Genomic DNA, 24,675 nt, shown 5'->3' on the forward strand with positions numbered 1-24,675 from the left:
AGTTAATTATAATTAAGATATGTATTTGTTTCTAACTAAAATCATATACCATGAATCATAAAAGTAAATGTGGGGCTTCCCTGGTGGCGCAGTGGTTGGGAATCTGCCTGCCAATGCAGGGCATACGGGTTCGAGCCCTGGTCTGGGAAGATCCCACATGCCGCGGAGCAACTGGGCCCGTGAGCCACAGCTACTGAGCCTGCGCGTCTGGAGCCTGTGCTCCGCAACAAGAGAGGCCACGATAGTGAGAGGCCCGCGCACCGCAATGAAGAGTGGCCCCCACTTGCCGCAACTAGAGAAAGCCCTCGCACAGAAACGAAGACCCAACACAGCCATAAATAAACAAACAAATAAATAAAATTTTAAAAAGTAAATGTGAACATTTCTATATCTTAGGAAATTATACAGAATGATATATTTTAAGATGATCCCTTATTCATGGTAAGCATAAAGCTGTAAATTTAAACCATGAAATCATGTGTCGTATTGTTATGCCTACATACCTGTATAGAAGTCAATATTCAATTTAAAGTATAAATAAAATATAACGTCCCTTTAAAAGCTTCAAACTTACTTTCAATTCATAAGTATAGGAATAATTTAAAGCACTTTAGCACGTTATTTTATCTATCAATAGTAATTAACACAGTCTTAATCTGGCTAATGTTAATGACCACTGTTCTTCCGTAAATCCCAGTTAAACCAAGCTTATTAAGGGCTAATTAAAGGAAGTCTTATGTGCACTGAATAAAGTAATGTCTGTTTTTAGAGTTGGAGTACATATTTTGTCTGATAACATAAAATGAGACAAAACTTTTCAATTAAAAGTTTACAAGCTGATTATCGATTTCTAAAAAAAAAATGTGCCAGTGAAACAACTGACAACCTCATTCATCCTATATATGAGTGCTTTTTACAGGTGAAGCAATGTAATCTAAACCTGGTAGCATATTTCCTGGACACTACACTAGGCTCAGAATGCAGCCAATAGTCAATAAAACACCCTTTGGATATATTCAATCAGGATCAACTAGTGCAGATCCTGGATAAGTATGGAATGCTCAGGCATGTAGAGGAGGAAATAGGGTTTCAAATAATGCTGAGACGTTGGGAATACTAGAAACTCCCAACATTTCAGAAGATATTTGTGAGTGTGTATGTGTGTGCATGCACTTTATTATGTTATTTTTAATTTCTATTTAATAAACTTTAGTATAATGCTTACAATGTGTCCCATCGTGTTCTGAGAAGTAATTTAACCCAAATAATCCCCAAGAGCCCTATGAAATATTTATAATTATTATACCTGTCATATAGATGAGGAAACTGAGACACAAAAGTGCTAAGATGCCAAAAATGTCGTAAGAAGAACAGTTAAGAACAGAGCCACACTTTACACCCAGGCAGTTAGGCACCATATTTTGCGCTCTCAACACTAAACACAAAGTTGTGTTGCCTCTCAGTTTTCACTTAAGTGTTCTCATTCTCTCTCTCTCTCTCTCCCTCTCTCCCCACCTCTCTCTCCCTCTGTCTCTCCCTCTCTCTCTCTCTCCCTCCCTCCCTCACTCTTCCTCTCTCTCTCTCTCTTTCTCCCTCTCTCCCCACCTCTCTCTCCCTCTCTCTCATTGTCTCTAACTCTTGCTCTCTCTCTGCCTCCACCCCTGCCAACTACTCCTTTTGGGGAGGCAGCAGTAAATATTACAGAGTACTAACACAGTTTGGTGCAGCATGAGGACAGATAGAAAAGGAAATCGGCATATCACTGGAAAGATGTAGGCATGAAGATTAGGTACACATTAGAATTTGAGGTTAAATATGACTATATGACTATAATAGGAAACTACCTGTGGTTATAAGAAAACAAAAACGATGTTGAACTACATCACGTGAGGGGTATTTGTTTTGTTTTGTTTTCATCTAAATTAGGAAAGAGGGACTTCCCTAGTGGTGCAGTGGCTAAGAATCCACCTGCCAATGCAGGGGACACGGGTTTGAGCCCTGGTCCAGGAAGATCCCACATGCCGCGGAGCAACTGAGCCCGTGTGCCACAACTACTGAACCCACGTGCCACAACTACTGAGCCTGCGCGCTAGAGCCCGCAAGCCACAACTACTGAGCCCGCATGCCACGACTACGCCTAGAGCCTGCGCGCCTAGAGCCCATGCTCTGCAACAAGAGAAGCCACCGCAACGAGAAGCCCGCGCACAGCAACGAAGAGTAGTCCCCGCTCGCCACAACTAGAGAAAGCCCACACGCAGCAACAAAGACCCAACACAGCCAAAAATAAATAAATAAATAAATAAATAAATAAATTAGGAAAGAATAGTGCCTTGAGTTCTGAATAGTGTAAAAGCAAGTATATATATATATATATATATATATATATATATATATATATATATATGGATGGATGTGTATATATATATATGTGATTCGAGGGTATGTGACATTTAAATATTTGTTTTAATACGGTTTTATAGTTCAAATTTGGAGAAAAACAGATGTGATTTTGGTACTGAGGGACATTGTCATGCAAATCTATTTCTCAGATGCAACTTTTATTAGGTGATGCATTGTTTTGACAAATTAGGTAAGATTGTCTACTGAATGACTTCCTTACCTGTTTCTATCAATTCGTTTCTTTTCTATTCATTGTTTTTGTTATGTTTATTTCTCAACATTAGTGATTTATATCCAACTAATCAGAATTCCTGGTTATTGACTAAATGTAATACTGCCTGCACCACATGAGTTTATGATACAGAAATTTCAAACCACAAATCTCTCCAGATTCCTATGGGAATGAGTAGATGTTATACAGTCTTCATCTTAAAAAGATATTTTTACAAATAGATGACTCATTCTGGCTGATCATACTTTGAAATATCACATTATTGCTCTGAATCACAAATGAGAAAATAACACACAATAAGGAAAGACCTGGAAGAATAAAATTGTTACGAAGTTGCCTACTACTCTGACTTAATTTCAGAAAAACACCTCACTACAAAATTAATATTATTAGAAAGGAGTGATCTACATAAACTTGTATATGCACTTCTGTGTAAGTTTACCTCATCAATCACAGCAAGTAGGTTTGGTACTATAAAGAGAAGATATTACCAGCAACATTTTCAATCATGGGGCCATATATCCAAAAGCAATCAATAAAAAAACATACAGGAACTGACAAACAACTAGTCAACTGAATCATTTTTCCTGAAATACTTAGCAGTAGCCTTTTCAAGTAATTGCTTGTGGTCAATATTACTGTATTTCAGTCTGCTTGCTTGTTAAAATAGAATGGATATCATGTCCATTAATTTTTTTGGCTGTCAGAGGAAGTTTTTCACACCTACAATCAACCATAAGGAGGGGTATGATATTAACATGCCTAAAAAAATCACCTTTTTGTCAATTTTACCAAAGTTTTGAAGGTCAACAGATTTTTTAAAAGTTGAGGGAGAAGAAAATGTATATTTTCATCAAAATGTAAAAGATACATATCCTTTGCTCACCCATAACTTACTTCTGAACAATTTCTCTCCAATTTGCAAAAGTAAAACGCTTCTTATTTTGAACTAACCATTTTGAGAATTTATGTCTTCAAAAAAACATGACGTCTCTGTGAGGGGTTCAATATCAGCATAGATTAAGCCAATTACGGGACACATCTTTCTTAGTTGATGGGAGAACTTAGAAACTGCTGAGTTACACTTTGTGATAAACATTTTGGAAGGTTGCCAAAGCTGTTATAAACATTTCTGAGCTCACTTTTCCAGGGAACTCTTTTAAAAATCAATTAGAAGTGAAAGTCTTTCAATGCTGGTGTTTTAAAATGTCAAGCTTGTATTACTTTTTTCCTTGTTGTGCATCAATGGCAGTATTTCAAAACCTGTATATTAAATTGATTATACTCTATAATTAAGCTATTAAAGGGGATAGAATGTACAAGGGTTCTAAAATTCACACCACAGCAGAACTCGTTTGTTTTTTTTTGTTTTTATAAAAATAAGCCGAATTAGATTAAAAAAGGGGGAAGGCAAAGAAAGAAAGCATGAGGTAAGAAGAAAGTGTAAATTGGCTATTCAGATTTTATTTTAAAAGCATACTCAAGTATATTATTGATTTTGAAAACTATTTCTTAACATTACAGGTCAACAGGTTAAAATAATAAATGCTTTATTTATGATTCCTGAATCTGGATTTTTTTAGAAAGTAATGTATGGTCAATGGCAGAGGATCAGTTATGAGTCTAAATTTACAAAAGAGAGGTTTATTTAAAGGTTTACTATACTCAAGATTACAATATATTTATTTAAAAATATATAATATGATTTTAGATCATGTTATATGTGTACATGTGCCTTATATGTGTACATGTTTGAATATGTGTGTGCACATGGTTAACTTTCTTATTAAAAGGGGATCTTGTCAATCTTTCCAAGGTAGTGCCAACATTTCATGCACAAAAAACAAGCTGTGTGTTATCTATATAATGATGTTACATAAAATTAAAAATTTTTAGGAAAACATAAGATTAAAATCCTTAACTATCAAAAAGTGTGCTCCTTTTCTCTACAAATGATTCCCAACTTTACTGTAGAGAGCAAAGGATTAAAATTCCTCAGGTATGTGTAACGAACACATTGATATTAATTGGTTTGTCCTTTCAAGTTGTGTTTATCTCTTCATTTCCATCACAGTTTCAAAGGTCACTCCATTCCATTTATAAATCCAATATGACGGAGATTAGTAAAAGCAAAAAGCAACAACTAAATGAGTACCTCATCATGCAATCACACATCTCACAATTCATTTATCCAATTAATAAAAAATACCATCAAATGCTTCGTGGTGAGTTTTTTCAAAGCATCAAAATGGTTCATGTCAAGATAACTTAATCATCAACATTTACATTCCTCAGTATAGCAAATGTAGAGAAAACAGTGAAATTACACCTCAGGGGAAAGATAGCCAAATAAGTATTTCTATATTTTTCCAAAATAAAATAATTTAAAAAATAAATATATTTAATAAATTCAGCTTATACTAGTAATAAGTTAATGAGAGTTTCTTGAGAGCTGAAACATATGGATACTTGTGTGTGTGAGTGCACATTCACGTGTGTGCGTATGTGTGTGTGTAGTGTGATATCTAGCTATTTAATTGCTAAGGTAATATATTATCTAGAAGAGGAATCTAACGGATTGAAAATAGTCTTATCATTTACTCATAGATATATGACATTTTCTAATTCTGATGCTCATTTTGATATATTTATTTTAAACGATTTTAGAACCTGACCTTTCCTCTTGATGTAGGCATAGGTTTGACAGTGGTAGGTACATGAAACCGCAAAAAGAAACTAAATACGTGCCGTGTGCACTATAACTGGCAACTCTAGGAGGCTGACATTTAGATTGCTAAAGGAAATCATTTTAAAACAATTTGACCACCTTTGTTAAGATTAGCATTTTTAACCTTGATATTCTCACGTAAAGTGAATATTGGATTTACATTGCCAATACACTCATTGTTTTAACAAGTCCCACTCCAAAAATGTAGTTGGATTATTCAAATGTAAAAGATGAGAGAGGAAAAACAGAAATATAAAAACAAAAGTGAGATTATCCAGAAAAAAGATATCTCAGAAAACCTTGTAACACACTTTCAGCACTCACAAACCATAGAGAAGTAAAGAAAAAGCAATTTATTTCCAAAAAGCAGCTAAAACACAGAGAACTAGTTAAACAATTATTTATAAAAGAGGTAGACGTTTCTTTCTAAGAGAAATATGAATGAAGTTAAAACGAACTGAGACTGGTTTTAGAAATCATTTTCCCCCCATCTCTATTATATGGATCTGTGTCTCACGAAACATTAGAAGGTCACAGAATCCAAAGGCAGAATCAAGAATGTTCACAAGGCGTTTTGAAGTAGCCTTGAATCACTCAAACATCATAGTGCCTCAGTATAAACTATCAATCACCACATTATATTTAATAATGTCATATCTCTTTTATGTTTGTTTATTAACTTATGCATTCTTATATAATTGTGTGGTAGCTAGTTTGTTTTGAACATGACCTATCCTTTTCAGTTAAATATACTTTCTAGAAAAAGTTTAAGTAAAAATATAACTATTAAATGTCTTATGAAGATGGTGAAGTCTTCCTTCCCTGGATATCCTAAAATGTAATACCTGTGTAAAACAAAGATCTCTCCAAAACCCCCAATCGATGGCAGTTGTACAAGTAAAAGTCCAGGTAAATGACTTGTTATTTGAATTTTCATCTAGAAAAAGGAAAAACTTTTCTAAGAATTCCTGAAATGTTGTAATTTTGTATGAAATCAATTTATGAAAAAGACTTAAATATGTGCCCTAAAGACACGCACGGCATTGATAAAAATGCAGGGTTCACACGGTCTTATAAATTGTTTTAACTTTAGAATACCCCCATGCACATATATATGTATTTGCATAAGCGTGTGTGTACACATGCATACATACATACATGACTGGCTACACACACGCTCACATATACACAAATATCCTCTCTTCTTTGTCCCTATGCAGATTATTACTCCCTGCCTACAAATGACCCCAAGGAAGTCAGTACACTTCTTGGCTGAACAATTTATCAACAGCTTGAAGTGACAGGAATGGTGATTCAATCCCGTGTCCTCACATATCGGATGTAGGCCACATTCTTCAGTCTGCAGAACCAGAAAGGGAAAAAGTCCCTGTCGCATTTGCCCTTTCATAGAGATGGAAATATTATTAGAGAGGACATAAACAGACTAATTAAATCACAGCAGTATGGCTGGGATGACAGCTGGTACAGCGTGTGACTGAGAAGATTCATATCTGTGAGCAGGAGGTACTTCACTTCCAATCCATTCGCTATTAGGTGCTTTCAAGCTTGCTGTGCAGACATTAAATAATACCATATCATTTCCAAGACGAAAACGATGTAAAGAAATAAAAAAGGCTTTCGAACCAAGAAATCTTCTGTGCAACAGAGAAAAAAAATCATTTACCACTCAGTTCTGCTTTTGAGATAAAGATGTAATAATGCCATTACCTTTCATCAGCAGGATCCTTGAAAATCAACACTCTTTGCTTATCATGCTGTGAAATACAAATAGAGCTAAAGGCATGGTCTGCGAGGCACTGCTGCAGCGATATTAACTAACAGATCTGCCCTTTGTGAAGGAAACCGTATCCGTTTCATTAGTGCAGACTCTAATTCAAAACTGTTGAAAATGAACTGCACATACTGTTTTAATAACAACATTCCTAATCAGTATCAAACTGGTAATTCTCTCAGCACTGAATGGAAGGGTCTGTGTTTCCATTATGACCTGCTGTTAAAGAAAACCATATTTAAATCCTCTATTTTTCCATTCTTCCAAATGATCCAGGTTCATTTGGGGGAGGGGGGTACTAAGAGCCTGCAAGATGATGTATGCCACATTATTTCGTCATAAGTGAACTGACATTTTTAGACATTCATGTCGACTACTATATTATTTACTTATTATCACTAAGTTATTGTATTTTGTATTCAGTTGGACATGCCATGGTTCATACAAATGGCTTTGTACACTTTTGGAATATTTGGACAGTGCAGAGAGGAATCACAGTCATTTAAATGCAAAATGCTAAGTCTGATGACAGGCATTGGGCTCAGAGTTAGAAACCTGTGTGCTCACGCTCACAAAATGTTAAACCATGAACAACACCCTTAGTAACAGCTCAAAGAATATGTTCTCTAATGCTAGGTCATCATGAGATATTTGAAGATTTATATCATCAAACATTATAATTTACAGAACACAGAGTTGAAGGTTTATTTTAATCGTATGTCATCAATCATATGAAGTTAAAATATAAGATAAAATAATGGAGGATCATATTAATGAAAAAAATAAGAGTTATCTGATCTTAAAAGGATTGAATAAGGCCTGGGGTTATTTTAAACTGAGAAGTTTGCTCCCACTATACGTTACTTTGAAGTTCCTATAAACGTTACAGCAGGCTGATGTAGGTTGACGATCATATTTAGGGCTTTCCTCAATGAAAACTGAAGGCTGTAATAAATGCATTCAATCTCCTAGAATGTGATGGAGTCTACCATACAGCATATCCAATTGGATATATGTTACATATCCTTATGTTCTATGATTACACAAGGATACAGCATCAGATAAAATCATTTAATTTATATTTCTTAGTATGAAATGCTTATATTATCAGTTTACTTCATTATCCTGTCATTAGTTGGAGTAAGCAATACTAAAACCAAAAGGAAAACATTGGGTTAATATTTTCTACTTATGCTCTCCAACTGTCCATATAGATTAAAAATTTTTTATGAAAATGAAACAGACACTACAGAAAAAGTGGAAATAGTCTCTGCATTCTGCTTATCTACACCATACAATACATTTAATAATTCATACAGAAAACTAGTATATGTTATTGTTCATACTCTAATGATTTTATTTACTTATAGGAGCGGATTCAGAAATACATGCTCAAATATTTTTAAATGAGAAAAGTGTTCTTTGTAATATGGAAATGTATTTTTTCCATAGTCCCCTGTTATGATCACTAATGTTTTTATTCTTTTATATGCACAATAAAGTTCAAAAATATGTTATGAGAAAAAATGCAAAGTGATGCCAAGCACTTTCTAGAAAATCATGAAAAAGAGCTTAATAAAATGACCAGTTATTACCGCATGTGCCTCTTTTTTTCTTATATTCAAAATAAATATTTTCCACCATTATCTGTCATATGTAATGGTTACATAATCTGTGAAATGATGTGTTACGATATACATAATGATGGCATGTTTCGAACATTTAGGTTGTTTCAGTTTTGTATTTCATTTTAGAAATCACTGCATAGAATAACTTCTTGCCTTTTATCTTCTACTCATTTCAAAAATCAAAGAGTTTTAGAACCAAGGGGTTAACTGGGCATCAAGCTCCTTATTTATTAAATAAGAAATCTGAGAAATTAAGAGACCTAACTAGCTAAGTTATTTATTAGCAGTGTTATTACTAGAAGCTGAATCTTCTGACATATTTTGCTCTCTGCTCCCCGATCTCAGCTTTTGGAAGCATCTAGAAGGACTTGTTTGATCATACTACAAGTTATTCAAATGATAATTCTGTCTTAAATTAGCTATTTATTCTTTATATTTTCACATTAGATTACCTTATTTAAAATATTTAATGAAGAAGAAATGCCAGAAATATTAAATATTTAAGAATGCATTGAAAATTATGAAAGAGTAGCTTATTACTTTTTAGTTTTTCATTGCTGGAATAAGCAATTTTGTGTGAAATGTCAGGATATGAAGACATCTTTTGCATAGGAAATGATGTGAACCATATGGCTTATTCACCATCAACTGAATTACAAACCATGGCAGTTCCAACACTTTTAGGAGATGCTTATGTGGTCCTTCCATTAAAATTCCACTAATGTGACATTTGTGAAAAGGTTTATGTTTGGACATACTTTCCTCACCATATGAGAAGCCACAGAGAGCAAAGGCATAGATTAAAAGTGTTTACATATAAATTGAAAGCTATCAGTTCTAAAATGCTTCTCATTTCATGTGTCAGAATTTTTTTGGCCTTTTAGGGTAGTCTTGTGTGTTTCCATGTTTACAAGACGCTGGCTGTTAATACTGTTAAATTTTACTCATCAGACAGGAAGAAGGATCTTAACAATCATTGTTAGGCAAAGAAACATTAAGAAAGTTAAAAAAAAAAAAAAATTCCACATTTAATCTGTTAAACAATGGCAAATTTCTTATGAATCAGTGATACTGTAATTGAACTGGAGACATTTTTAGAGCAAGCTTGCTTTGGCTTTTTCACCCTCCGATTTGGAATCTGCTCACAGTACTGCCAGCTTAACCAAAAAGGATTAACTCTCATATCCAACTGAGAACACAGATAATTCTCAGTAATTGGTAAAAAATGAAGATGAATGGGGCTGAGAGATAAGGAGCAATTAGCTCATCAGCAGTTACAGCTGTGCACTCAATCCGGATCCTTCTCTTGAGTCTCGGCCCCTTTTAAAGAACCTACACAGAATAAGCATAGGACGCCCCCTCCCCAAAAAATTGCTATACCTGCCCATCATTTCTCTAGTCTTCCATTTTATTTCCTTCCTATACAAAGACACCTGTCATAGCATGCTATGTAAATTACTACCTCTCTCAGGACCTATGTCTAAAGCCAATCTTCTTTTTAAACTTTTTTTTTTAATAACAGAAACCAAATGACTACTGTAGACACTCTTAAATTCCCTGTCAATCGTTTCATTACAGCAGCATCATCTGTTTGAAAATATAAGCAATTCCCTCATCTAATTATAGGAAGGATTTGAGGTTCATTAACATTGCCAAAGCAGAGAATCCAATGTGCAACTACAGAGCTCTGCTTGGCGGCCTGTGTTCTCAGTTTCCTTTTATTTGCTTTCTCAAGGTCTCCAAGACTTTTTCCTGAAATCATAAACTTAATTTTTCCTTCCAAATAGACACATGAGATAGAAGAAAGGAAATGACTGCAATGTAAACTATTTTATTTCTTTAGGAATGGTTAAAAAAAAAAAAAAAAAGATAAGGGGATGGTCAGCCAGGGAAGATAATTTTATCTCCCTATCTGCCTGGCTTTTTTTTTTTTTTTTCATTGTTTTGTTTTGTTGGTTGATGGACAGAGGTAAGGAGAAAGGAATACCATTGAAGAACACAGCTGTTTAATTGCAAACTCAAGCTCTTGTTTTTACTTGAAACTCCTATATCTTTGTAACTATTGCAAGTTTGAAAAAATGCAAAAGAATCCTACATTTCAGGCATATGAAATGTGTTCAAGTTTGTGGATCACTGCATTAGGGTATTCTTGCCTACTTTCCATGGTGTTCAGAGAGAGAAATTCTGAAGTCTTAAGATTACTTCACTTCCTTAAAGAAATAACAGCAGTTCGGGGGTTATGACTATAGTTTAAACAATAAGATTTTCTTGGGACATCTGTTTTGAGATCACATTTTGAATAGATATGAACTCATTTCCTACTAAGCAAGCAATCTACTATTGTTGATAGCTGTTTACCAGTTCTATGAGTCAGATATTAGCTTGTGGCAAAGGTCCCTCTTAAATCCTCTGAGTATTCTTTAAACTGTGTACATAGTGTTTTCCTTAAATAAAATGTTAAGAGAAGTAAAAATGCAGTCTTTTCCTGCCTCTTGGTAAATTATAGTCCACAAACTCTTGCACTTGGGAATAATATTTAATGTATTTATCTTTAAAGAGTCGTTTCCTTTGTTGTCATTAGTTCAGGGAGTAAGATATTAGCTTTAGCAAGTATTTAAATAACAGAGAAACTACTAAGAGATGCTCACTATGTCAATATTTATATAGCAGTTAAAAACTAGAAGTAAAATTAAGTTTCCTTTATTTAGATTAAATCGATTGTGATTAATTTAGTACCCTCAAGACTGTGCATGATGCCAAAAAAAAGAAGATAAGCAGATAAAACATAGCTATAGAGACTATGAAATTGACCTTGAGTTCACCGGTTTTAAATTCTGCCTTTCCAATATCCCAGTCCCAATTTCCAAGCAGCATTTTTTAAGCTGGTTATGTAGATCAGTCCTTAAAGCAAAAAAATAGCAATTTATCTGGCCTGTATGTTGTGGATAGCGTTGCCACTAAAAAGAATCCAGGACATTTTTCCTTCTTATCTGCAATGTAGCTCATATCAGCCAACCTGTCACAAGATAGTACTTGATATAAACAAGAGATTGCAAAGACATCTCAGTAATCAATATCAGGATGGCTACAGTATGGAAACCCCAACCAGTGCATATCATTTGTCTCAGCATCTATTTCTATGGCCAAATGAAGCATTAATTCAAATCATAAATCTATGGTGATTTAAATCTGGGAATGAGCACCTGCCTGCTTTAATGATTTATTTTGTACATTTCAGTAAGCAGGAGATTTGTCCATATGAACTGACAGGTCACCTTCAGATGCCAGGAGCAGGCTGTTTATCACCATGCAGACTAGCATCTCATCTTAGCAAGTAAATATTAAACTAAAAGAATCCAATTGATTGTGGATGAGGGGGAATGGCGACACAGCCATATATTTCACTCAGCCTGCTGATGCCTCACTCGGATCTATCCTGAAGTCCTCACTTCTTCCTAAAGTGATCATTCTGTTGGAAAGATGCGAGCTCAAGGTTACCACGTAAAATTGGGATATAAAATAATTATTTGTCCGTGTCATAGGTTTCTTCAAACACCTTTTTTTCTGGCTAATTTTTACAATTCATATTAAGAACTAGAGAGGGTCATCTATAATAAGAATATTCCTTCACCTCACCAAGCCAAATGAAATGAAACCAAGCAAAGAAAAAAAATCTATTTTCTAGCGGCACTAAGGATTTACTTACAACCAAGGGGTGAGGAAGTGGGGCGGGGGAAACAGTGTTTCTACATAGAGAAGGCTGAAACGTTTAAATAACGCGTGAGCCAGATGAGTATAAGGGAAAAGAGAACCCTGAATCGACTTCAGAAATGTCACTGGATTTGGGCAGGGCTGAGTAGTAACAATACATCATTTAAGTAGCACCTCTCTGAGGGGTTTCGCTACTTCCAAGGGCCAAGTGATAGATTCGTGAGAGTAGTACATTTGTATTCTGAAATATAAGGCTTCTGAGATTCTTGGGATTCCTACTGGAATTCATAGGTTTCAATACCACTTCCTAAGCACCTCGTGCTAGCTGATGTTTCTGGGGGATCCACCGCATCCCGTTATGACTGTGTGCTTACTTAGCCACCCCACCCATAGGAGTGTACGCCCCTTGAGTGCTGAGGCTGTGTTAGGATTATTTTTGTGTTCCTAGAATAAGCTAAAATCAAACATACAACAAAATCCAAATGACGTCACAGCTGCCCCCAAATTTCCTCACAGGCCTGCAGCTTAACAAGTAATACCTAGTAGAGAGAATAGGAAAACAGAGGAGGAAGCAGTCGGTGGCTGTAAAAAGAGGAAGAAGGTGATTTTCAGGAGGGTAAGTTGGGAGAAATAATAACAATAGCAAAAGCAATACCCACATGACTAATGTTATGCATGACCAAAAAAATGTGATAAACAGACATGGTAATGAATAAAATGATAAGCGCTTGTCAAATATGATTTCCTTTCCTTCTCATGATGCAGATACTATTTTCTATGTCATTTTTCAGATGTGGAATGCGAGGCTCAGAAAGTTCACATAACTTTCCAAAGTCACGGAGCAAGTAGTTATTGAACACTTACCAAGAGGCAGGCACTATCCTCAGAACCAGAGAAGACTGGAGTCCATTTAAAGCAATTGCTCAAAATTGCCGTGATCTATGAAAGCTCAACCTCCTATCCCCACCATTGCCCTGTACCTTCCCTCACTCTACCCCATCCCTCCCCTAAACTCTCTTTCCCTGATCTCTAGGTAAAGAAGAAGGGGGCAGGGGGTGTGCTCAGGAAGGGTAATAAATCACAAATTCTTAGAGGACAGCAGTATGTGAGAATAGAATAAAAATGACAATGGGTAACATTTCCCCTCAAATCAGCTACAGATCTCTACCATACATGATCCATGAGCTTTAGGGACTAGCAATGACACTAATGTTAACACAATCTCAAAATATTAAGACCCTCTAGGAAAATTCAAATAAATTTCCGTTTCTGGTTCAAATTGGATGATGGGTGTCAAAAAAAAAAAAAAAAAAAAAAGCAATATAAACCAGCAAGTGAATACCTTAATGGAAGAAAAGTGATTTCTTCCAACTAAAACGCAAAAGCAAATTTAAATTGTTTCTTAGTTTAAGTCATTATGAGAGCCTAGCTATCCAAATAATTATGATAAGCACAATTTGGTCAGAGGGCAAGTATTATTCCATAATATCAAATATTAAGTGTATGCCAATGCCTAATTATGAGCTATGGTCTCTTTATCTTATGCCTGTTGGTTTCTCCAAAGCCAGCTTCTGTTCTGCTGCTCAGGAAATTTGACAGAGGTAGAGTGTTTTAATATATTTTGTTCAAGTGTTATTAAATTGCCTAACTTAAAGATCCCTCCTCACAACACCAGCTATCAACAACAGCCCGCATTCAAGGCTTACTCTCCTAAAATTTTGAAAACACTCCAAATTATGCTTTGGAATCACAACTATAGTTTAGAGTGGCCAATTCCTTGTTTTCAAAAGTGTCCAATTTTGCTCTATTTTATTGGGCAAAGTAAAAGACTAGTATTTTAAAATAATATGCAGTCAATAGTTCTAAAAAGAGAATTACAATTCTTTCATTTTACTTCAATATCGTTTTTAACTTTTAAAAGCTTAAATTGATGTGTGTAAACTATGCCCTAAACCATCCACCGCCCTCCATCTTCTCAACAGAAGCACTGCAAATGTGAACGCTGGCATTTCCCTTAGTTCTTTTCAGATTTTGAGCCATGTCTTTGGCTTTCTTCCACATCTTTTTATCCTTCTAAGAATTGCTACCTCCTTCTTTATCATACTCTCAAGTCAAAGCCATTAACGCCTCTTCTTTTCTATTTCTCTTGTCTAGTTCTGTTGAAAAGTTCTATTTTTCCCCTTTTTACGTTGGAAGCTGCTCTTTGGCATCACTGAAGTGGTGGTATTTTGTGTTTCGTGTATGTGTTTTAAAATTACTTCCTACTAGGTTACTCATATCTAGCACATGATTCCATGAACAGTTGTGCAAATGACTATCACTGAAGTCCACAGTATTCCTTCATACACGCCCCCTACCTGTAGGTCAATGGACTGAAAGTAGGGGGCTGCTGATTATCTAAAGAAATAATCTGTTAAAATGTTGCATAGAAAAGAAAATCTAATTGAACTGCCATATATTATTGCGTCCCTCATGAACATGTATGTTGGATATCGTCTTGTGTACATCTTGTAGCATCCACATTTCTCTTGCTCAATTATATTTTGAGCATGATTTCTACATTTTAAAGGGAAATAATACAGTGCAGTGGCAGAAAATAAAAGTTTTATGTCACAAACACACAGATGCTAAAGATATCATCAATAAAAATTTAACCCTCATTTGAAGTTGTGTTTGACAAAACAAATTACCCAAATTAATTCTGCAAAGAGAAAGCTGTTCCTTTTTGGTTTAAATAGTAATGGTTAACTTTCCATCCCTCCATACCTCAAGAAAGAAAAAGATCAAATTAAGACATTAAAGTGGCATTTTTTAAATAAGAGAAACTGATAATGGATGTATACAGAAAGAATTAGTTATCAGCATAATTCTTATTCTTGGCAATACATGAAAAGATTAAGTTTATATGTTTTGCTGCTAAGGCACATTTCTTATTTGATAACCAATGCATTAAGAATAAAAAAGCTAGTGTGTGGTTTTGTTTGTAAATATTCTTCTGTCATCTTACCTATAATCAATATTTTAGAATTCTGACTATTAGAACTTATTTGTATTATGAAAGATGTTAACTGAATTCTTACAGTAGAGGTTGCAGACGTAAAGTTAATTCCTACATTTAAAAATAATGTTGCTAATTATTTATTTACAGTGTGTGTTGTTAGGCTAAGTGGTTTCTTCAAAATGTACACCATTTTCAAAGCTAAAGGGGCCAACTTCTTGAACGGGTAGCCAATAATTTTGTTCTGGAAAAGAAAGTCATTGAGTAGCAAAATGATCACGGTAAGTTTCAGTGAACATAAAACTTACCGACACTTGAATTCATGTCCCCATTTTCAGAATCTGCTCCACGTTGGTTACTACTGGCATGATAGTTGCTCATAGCTTCTAATTTGATTTTTTTCACCTTCATTGCTTCGGCGATCGCTGCATTGGTAGCAGCGGCAGCTGCTGCAGCTGCTGCTGTCAAACCTTCAAAGAATAAATTAAAAATGAGGTAATTCAAATTCTGATTTTTCACGTAAGACTCCATGTGCTTTACAGAACACATATACAAACATATTGAAGTATCTGATTCCTTTATGCAGCACTCTGATAGCATATATTCATTCCCAGCTAACCAGTGAAACTATGTTGATATCACAGAGCGCTCTCCGAACTCCCATATTCAATATTAGCAAAAGCATGATTCGTACACAGAAGGAGAGTAGTAGAAATGCAGCCAGAATTCGCCCTCAAACAAACCCATCTGAACATGTCATTCCTGGCTCCAAATCCTCTACAGCTGCCTACAGGTGGGGGGAATCTGAACTGCTTAGCTTAACTCACAAAGCTTTTCACTAGAATGGGAAACCTACCTAATCACCCGAAGTTTCCCTATTCTCACGCCATACTCCCCCCATGCTGAACGTGGCCCCAGTACCCACACGTGCCCTGCCTCTTCAAGCCCGTGCTTTTGCAATTGCCATTGCCTTTGTCTGGAACAGCCTAGGCCTGTGACTCACGTCCCCCACTTGTCAGTATTCTAGTCCCAGAGTTGACCTTTCTAACCACTATGCCACAACGTCTCCAGAACAGTTTGTCTCTGTTCATCCAGAAAACGGGAGGTGGGAGTGATCATGAGATTCGAAAAAACAGTTTGAGGCCAGATACGGAAGATCAGAAAGCGAAGACCTGGCTTTAGGTACAGGCTCTAGGTAACCAGCACAGGTTTTGGAGCAGGGGAGCGATTTGTTTTCCTTAAACGTGTGAACTTTTACCGAGTCAATTCACTTCATCCGACATCCTTCATCTGCAAAACGAAAGACACCGAAACGTGTGAATGATCTCTCCTAACTCTAAAACTCTGACAGTCTATGAGAGGATATACACACACACCCGCCCACACCCTCATACTCCTTTTGCTATGCTGCTTCAGAATTTCTGGCTACAGCGCTTCAGCCTGCTTTGAATTTATCTGTGTGATTTATTTCCACTCGCAGCTGGTGGATTTGAGACTGAAACCTCTCTCCTCCTTTTCCTCCCCACTAATCATCACTTCTAGTTACTACAGCAAATAAGTTGCAGCCTCAGGAATTAGAAGAAGGTCTTTTTCCCTAGAAACCTCTGCTTTTTTTTGAGGTTAGGAGAAGACCTCACCTTTCCTTCAGATCAGACCAAAGAGACCTTGACAACTTTCACCCCAACGCAACAAGACCTTCAGACTGACTCTTTGCATGACAAACTGGTAACTGCCCCCTAAAAAGGCACTGATCTGAACTCAAAGAATTCATCTGGGTCTCGACTGAACACTTATTGCCTTTTAAGTCCCAACTTGAACTGATTCTCTCATCTTCCTATGATTGAATTTTCTCCCCAGTTACTCATTTCCTTCAAAGATATTTCAGAAGATTTTCTTTCCTGTTCTCTTAAAATTCTCTTTGTGTTTCCCAGAAAATCTCTCTTCCTCAGTTTCGCCTTGTCACCAATGCGAACATCCAAATTGTCCTTTCCCTTCATTGCCTGGTGTTGTCCCATATCCAATTTATGACACATCTAGGGTCTTTATCTTTGATTTATGAGGCAGGTAAATCTTGTTCCATAGTATTCAAATAAGAAAGAAAAAACTACAACTTGAGATATGATTGTTATTATTGGATAGATCTGAATCAAGCTCAGTAGCATGAAACATAACTATGCTTGATATGGCCTTACACAAGCTATAAAATCTTCTTAAGTATGGTTTCTTCATCTGTAAAGTCATCCTATTCACAAAGGGATAATAGAAGGATTAAATAAGATAAACTATGTGAAGAATGCCACATAATGTTTAGTAAAAACTAAGCAGGTCTTGTGTTCTAGTTTTTACTTCAGCAAGTCAAGACCAGTCCTAGCTATGACTCAAGCAGGATACAGTGGGCTGGCTGCAGCCCCCCTCAGCTAGAAGTATCCTGCTTCTCCTTAGCTGCTGGCATTAACCCTTGACTTTTAAAAATGCCTTTCACAATTTTATTATTTATCTGATCTTATTTATGGTACTCTTCTCTTTTTCCATTTGACAGTTTTTTCCCCCTTAGGTTTACACTTCTAATACAAATTCCAACCGATAGATGTGTGTGTGACACACACATGCTATAACCATAATACTTTTGAAATATTCTACTTTCAGTCCAGTTTCATGAAGGCAAGAAGAAAGCTATGACATTTGCAACAGTTGCTGATTTTAGTTTCACTAACTCACCTAACTGTTTGATGGGTTCTCAAATTTAATTCTTTAATAGCTTTCACACTCAGCCAATTTTCTCCATCTCCCCTGGCTTCCCCTAGTGCAAGCTGCCACTTTTTGTTCCCTGGAGTCTTGTAATTATTTCTTAACAGCTTCCACTTTCCCTACCTCCAATCTCTTATGATTCTTACTGCGGTCAACATAACCTTATGAAAACAAAAATCTAATCCTGGCGTTCGATGCCCGCTCTGAGAAGCAAGGTGGGTGCTTCATGTGTCTGTCAGGGCCCTGTGTGCTCAGTCCCCTGCTTATCTGTGTAGCATTATCTTTCCCCCAGGTCTCCTTTGCTCTGTGTGCTCCAGACATATAGGGGTCTTTCACCTCCTCTAGTGGACTACATTTCCTCTTTCAAGCCAGACTTTGCACATGCTGTTCAGACTTTCTAGAAAATCTCTCCAGTTCCCTGCCCCAGATCTGTCCTTGCATCTGTCATGTGAGGCTTAAATATGATGTTCTAGGGGAAGCAGGCTCAGGATCCTGACTCTTCAGCCTACCTGGGAAAGAGCTCCAACACTTCAAGAATCAGCCTAAGACTCACTTCTTTTAAAGAGCTGACCTTCTCCACCCTACTCCTCAAGAGTAGAGCTAGTGGTCCACTTACGCGTGTTCTCAGCCCTGTTGAATGAAAGTCCGCATTCTCTGTGCATCAGAATCACTCACAGAGCTTTCAAACCACGCAAAGAGCTGTGTCCTACCATCTGAGATTCTGGTTGGGACACGTCCATCTGTATATTTTGGTTGATTTTACTGTTCCTCAGGTCACTTTAATGCGCAATCTGAGAAAAGAAACTCACTCAAACTCTTTATTGCTCCTTTTTGGGGGGGGTTGTTGCTCAGGGGGGTCGGTTTAGGGCTAGCTCCTCCGACTAGGTTATAACACTGAAAGGACAGAAATACTTTCCTAGTATATGTATCCCAAACATTGAGCACAAAGCCTGGCACAAATTGTCACTGGACGAAAAAAACGCTTCTCAAACTGGATTACATGGAAAGCCGCAGGAGAAATATGGACATTATTTTGACAATATCAGTGTAAGTAATTTAAAACATTATGTTCATATTACAGTCAATGTAAATATACTAGGAGTAGCAAATCTCATTAATTTAATAAAAAGCATTTACTTTCCAAAGCTACATCTGCCTAGGACTGGAGAGAATCACGAAAGTCTCACCCTCACCTCTGCATTCATTGCACTTCCTGTTGGCCTTGCCATGGCCCTTTCAAATCTCATGTAATTCTCAAATTCCCTCCAACTTGCTGTCTCTAGTAAATACTAAGTTTAGAATCTACACACTCACTTTAGAAAGAGGTCCCATTGTATAGTTTGTTCCCTATTGAAGCTGCCTTTGAAAAAATAAGTGTAATAAATTCACAAAATAACAGTAGTTTTTGGTCTATACTTCATAGGGAGTTCACACTGCGAAAACACTTCCTATGCAATCAAGAATGCTCTACCTGTGCAACATGGATGGACCTAGAGATTATCATACTAAGTGAAGTAAGTCAGACAGAGAAAGACAAATATCATGTGATGTCACTTATATGTGGAATCTAAAAAAATGATACAAATGAACTTATTTACAAAACAGAATCAGACTCACAGCTTAGGAAACAAACTTAATGTTACCAAAGGAGAGAGGTGGGATGGAGGGTAAATTAGGAAATTGGGATTAACATATACACACTACTATATATAAAATAGATAAACAACAAGGACCTGCTGTATAGGTCCTTGAGCCATATTGAACTATATTCAATATCTTGTAATAACCTGTAGTGGAAAAGAATATGAAAAGGTATATATATATATATGCAACTGAATCACTTTGCTGTATACCTGAAACTAACACAACATTGTAAATCAACTATACTGCAATATGAAATAAAAATTTTTAAGAAAAGAATGGTCTGCTTGTGTAAACGCCGGCAACCCATAACATTTACCAAACACTTTTCCTCCCTCCGTAACCCTTTCTCACTTAGAACTCTTCTCCACCTGCCTCATAATCAGACTTCAGCATATTTTCCTTCAATATCCCACCCTGAAGCAGTGAATTTATGACTGCTTTTAACTCTCCCCAATCAAAACAAGCCATTTTTCCCTCAGAACTAGGTAATCCAGTGTTTCTCCAAGTGATAATCTACATCAAATCTAGCTGCAGAGTGTGGTAAAGTTGAAGATTATCTTCCTTGGGGCCACATTCATGGACCCTATCTCTGAGATGGACTGAGGAATCTGTATTTTTATCTTTCAGTAGGTTGATTCTGATGCTCCCTGCCCTTAGATTATTTGATGACAGTAAAGTGCATTACTAAAGTGTGTCTACACCTTACAGTAAAAGCTTTCTGGCTAGGTAGGTCACCTCTGCGGTGGTTTTTGAAAGTGAGTATGCTTAAGAATCAACAAGGGAACTTGTTAAAATACAAAATCAGGTTGGACCAATAACCAGAATCTGAGACATACTGCTGTAGTGTGATGCAGACTTTGGAAAAATGAGTCTTCTGCGCCTCTACCCTAGCAGAGCAGAAGCAAGGAGGCCAGCCAGGTAACACAGCACTTCTGTGTGTTATAGATCCAGTAGCCATGCACGTTATTAACTCAACCAACCACTTACATATACGAATCTATTTGGTATATACAGTAATTGTTAATTAAACAGCTTGGGTAATTTCTCCAGATTCTTCAATCAGGTAAAATTTTCACCAGATTTCCTTCTCTCATTGAGAGAAAAAATACATATATATACACACACACATAATGCATGTGCGTGTGTACGGTGAAGAAACAAATAAATGAACAAAGGTTTTCTCACACTAAGGAACGATTAACCCATCTATTTTACCTCGTGAAACTTACTTTTTACACTCTCCAAGAACAATTATAGTATCTCATACACAAAGACAAAAACATACACTAAACTGAGAAGTCAAATGTAGTATAATTTCATTTTATTTTAAAAGGTTCTAAATCCAATTTTATCATCAGCAATGGGGAAACTTTAATGTATACTTAAAATTCATTTGCCACTGATAAAATAATGTATTGAGAGACAGTTTGTTTAAAAAAGATGTTTTCCTTCAGAGAAAGGATAATAAGTCATATATTGTGCAACTCGTAGACCTTCTATTGGCCCTCAGAAAAGGGACTGTACATCAAACTTAGGCTAAACCCCATAGGCCTTATGTCATGCAAAAATATTTAGGTTTCTTTTTTTTCTATTTGATCTTCACGAACTCTACCACTTACAATTCAAAAGAATGAATAGATTTTTACATAGAATTTAGAAAAACAGCTTGTCATATTAGTGTCTGAATTATGCTACAAACTCATTGCAGCGGGCTCCATTCTGTTCTACTCCTTCAGAGCAAATTCTATATTACTTTTTTTAACCAGCTATTGTTAGAAATTCTTTATTTTTATCTTGGCTTATAGATTTCTTTTACTTGCACTTTTATTTTTTGATGGTCCATTAAAATCTTTTAAAGTTCTCGTTGAAAAATGACTGGCATGGAGATTCCTAGTTATGTAAACTCACTATCATATAAGGAGTAAACATACAGTCATTGAAAAACAAAACACTCCAAAAGCCATACAAACTTTGGACAACATGCATCAAATTTATATGAAGTACTGCAGCAAGTTATATAATTCCTAAGGCTTCCAAATTCCTATCTTTAAAGCAGAGATATCAGTTCTGACCTCATAGCAGTATTGTGGGGAATAAAGGTAAAATAATGTACACAACAGCATGGGCACATACTAAGCCCTCTGAAAATGGTAGTAAATATTATCAAGTAACCCGTAATATCCATCATGTCATTTAGTTTTACCTTTGTTCAGTTATTCACAAAAATGCAAATATGACAAAAGTTATCTAACAGTGTACGGTGAAAATTTAAACATTTGACAAATGGACACCTGAAAATCATGCTTCTATCAAATCATTTGATTTAGTAGCCTACACTGATCAAATTTATCATGAAATCACTAAGTCTCCACTCTGTGCTATATTGATACAAACCTTTTGCTACTTCAAATTCAATATCCTAAAACCAGTCCATGGGCTTATCATTTGGAAGGGAAGCAGGCATTATTATTCCTTGAGAGCCTTATTTTCCTTTGCAAAGATAGCATTTTTCTTCTGCTCTCAACTTTTATCAAAACAGCCTTTAAATCCTTCAAGTGCTGTTATACAATCCTGATTGCTCTCTCTAAAAAGGGAAAAGTATCCCCATTCTATTTTTTTCAAATAAGTTAGTACCCCTAGTTATAAAGAGTAGATTACAACTATAGATTATAAATATCAATAAAAGAGACATATTGCTGTCAAATTCTTTCTCTGATCTGTTTGTTTGCTCATTAACTTGAAAGGTCTAATCTTTGATCTTTGGTTTCAAAGACATCAAGATGACTTCCAAATGTTTGATATGTTGTCTACTTTTCCATCGCATTCCATGTAAAATGCAGTTCCCAAGACCTAATGGCTAAATAAAATTAGTTATAAGCAAGAGATAGTAAGCATTCAAAACTTCCATATGATAGACTTTTTATTAGGCTATGTCACTTTACCCAAATGTAGAAAAAAGTACTCTAACATGCACTCGTTTATAGCCAATAGTAGTTATTATTAATATTCTGGAATTGATAAGTTATTTATGTCTGGCATTCTTCCTACTGCTCATTCAGGGAGACAGGCAGCTTATAAATATCTCATCACTCCACCGTCACAGAAATTTCATCGACAGTGCTCATGCACAGCTATTAGCAATATGAATCTAACCATTACAAGAAGGAGGAAAATCGAACATGTGGCATTAATACGCAGTCCTGGTTCCTAACCATCTGATAGGCAGATGGTGTGAAGCGGATTCTCCAGCTGAAATGAAGGGGCACATCATTTAAAACCTTGTTTGCATTCTAACTGATATCAGTGCCATATTGATATACACGATACATCATGGCAGTATTTGAACAATCTAGTTTGTTTCAGTCATAAATGTTTACAGCCTTGTTTTTTTAATCTTATAAGCATGTTCAGAAGAGGGTATTTTTAACTTATGAAACCTATTGTTTACTTCTGTTGAACTACAAGATTAGTGGAAAGCAGGAATATTAAATTACTTCAGCTAGAGCAATATAACCAAGACAGATGAATAAAGTGGGTTTCTATTTTCAATAAAGGATGTTAGTAAAGGAATTTTAAAATTAGCCCAGGCATTCTGTGCATTAAATACATTTATTCATTTAAACCTTCCAGCTTTTTCTCCCCCAAGTGGCATACAGAGATACTTAATGCTTTACACAGTCATTCATTTAAAACTCTCACTGTGTGCAATTAATCTTGTCCAACAATTCAATTCAGAAAGTAAAACATCAAAAAGCAGAGTTCAATTCAACAGTCATTACTGTGAAGTAATCTTTCTGCTCCTGACAGATCGTATAGACTCTTTGCAAAACTGTTGAAGGTGCATTGTAAGCTCTACATGAGTTTGAATTACAACTCAATTGAAATCACTCCCAAGTCTTAGAAGAATTCTTGGCTCAGTATAACAACTTGAAAACACCAGTACCTTTTTTCCACCATGTCTTCTTCCTATCCTTATTTAAATACCAGCTGTCTAAAAAACTGAAACTAATTTTCCCAGTTATTTTATTTCTCAATACTTTCTAAATAAACAGAAATTGTGATTGAACTATACCTGTCGTCACCCTTGAATGATTAAATAACAGAAATGATAATCAACTAGAATAAGTAACTTAATTGTAAAGCAGGGTAGACTGAAGATTTTGAGCGAGCGTTTGTCTACCAATGTCCATTAGACTGATTTTTCTTGCCCTTTGAAACACATTTATATTCTGCAGAGAAAAGGAAAATTGATCTTAGAGGCTGTTAATGGAAACACTCCTTATACTAGTTTCCAGTTTTTCAATTGATTAAATTAGATTTTTAAATGTGTCAATTAACCAAAAAAATCTACTAATTTGGAGAAATATACAGAAAGAGTTATTATAATATTGATAATCACTAATAAATCAAGTAGACATCAAGTTTAGCATTCTTTTCTGATTAGCTTAAAATCTACAGTCTCCCAGAGTTTAGGAAGAAATAGCAGTAGTGAAGTCAGAGGGAGGGGACCCCATGGTGATGTTATTTGGCCACATGTAAAATCACTGAGAAATTTCCATGGAAGTTTTTGAAACACTCAACTTCTAATCACTAACTCAGAGAATCAGGATGAAACAGAATCAATTCAGATGTTTAAATTACTATGATTTAAAATAAGAAAACAGGTAATTTATGAAAAGTTGAACCTGACACAACAAGGTCTTGAATATATAACTTTCACTGTGACTCCATCTGTTAACATTACCACCTTTAGAAAAATATTTCTTAACAGCCACTTGGAGTCTGGACTTATAA

General features: G+C 35.7%; 1 protein-coding gene across 1 annotated transcript in view; it reads right to left on the bottom strand.

Annotated features, from left to right (window-relative positions):
* The window catches only part of DACH1 (dachshund family transcription factor 1), a 412,059-nt gene that overhangs the window by 174,777 nt on the left and 212,607 nt on the right, over positions 1–24,675 (bottom strand). The window contains exon 3 of the mRNA XM_068526491.1: positions 15,798–15,959. Coding sequence (XP_068382592.1) covers positions 15,798–15,959 — 162 coding nt within the window. The remainder of the gene's footprint in view (positions 1–15,797; positions 15,960–24,675) is intronic.

The sequence above is a fragment of the Eschrichtius robustus genome, chromosome 18 (assembly GCF_028021215.1).
Source record: "Eschrichtius robustus isolate mEscRob2 chromosome 18, mEscRob2.pri, whole genome shotgun sequence".
Classification (NCBI taxonomy): domain Eukaryota; kingdom Metazoa; phylum Chordata; class Mammalia; order Artiodactyla; family Eschrichtiidae; genus Eschrichtius; species Eschrichtius robustus.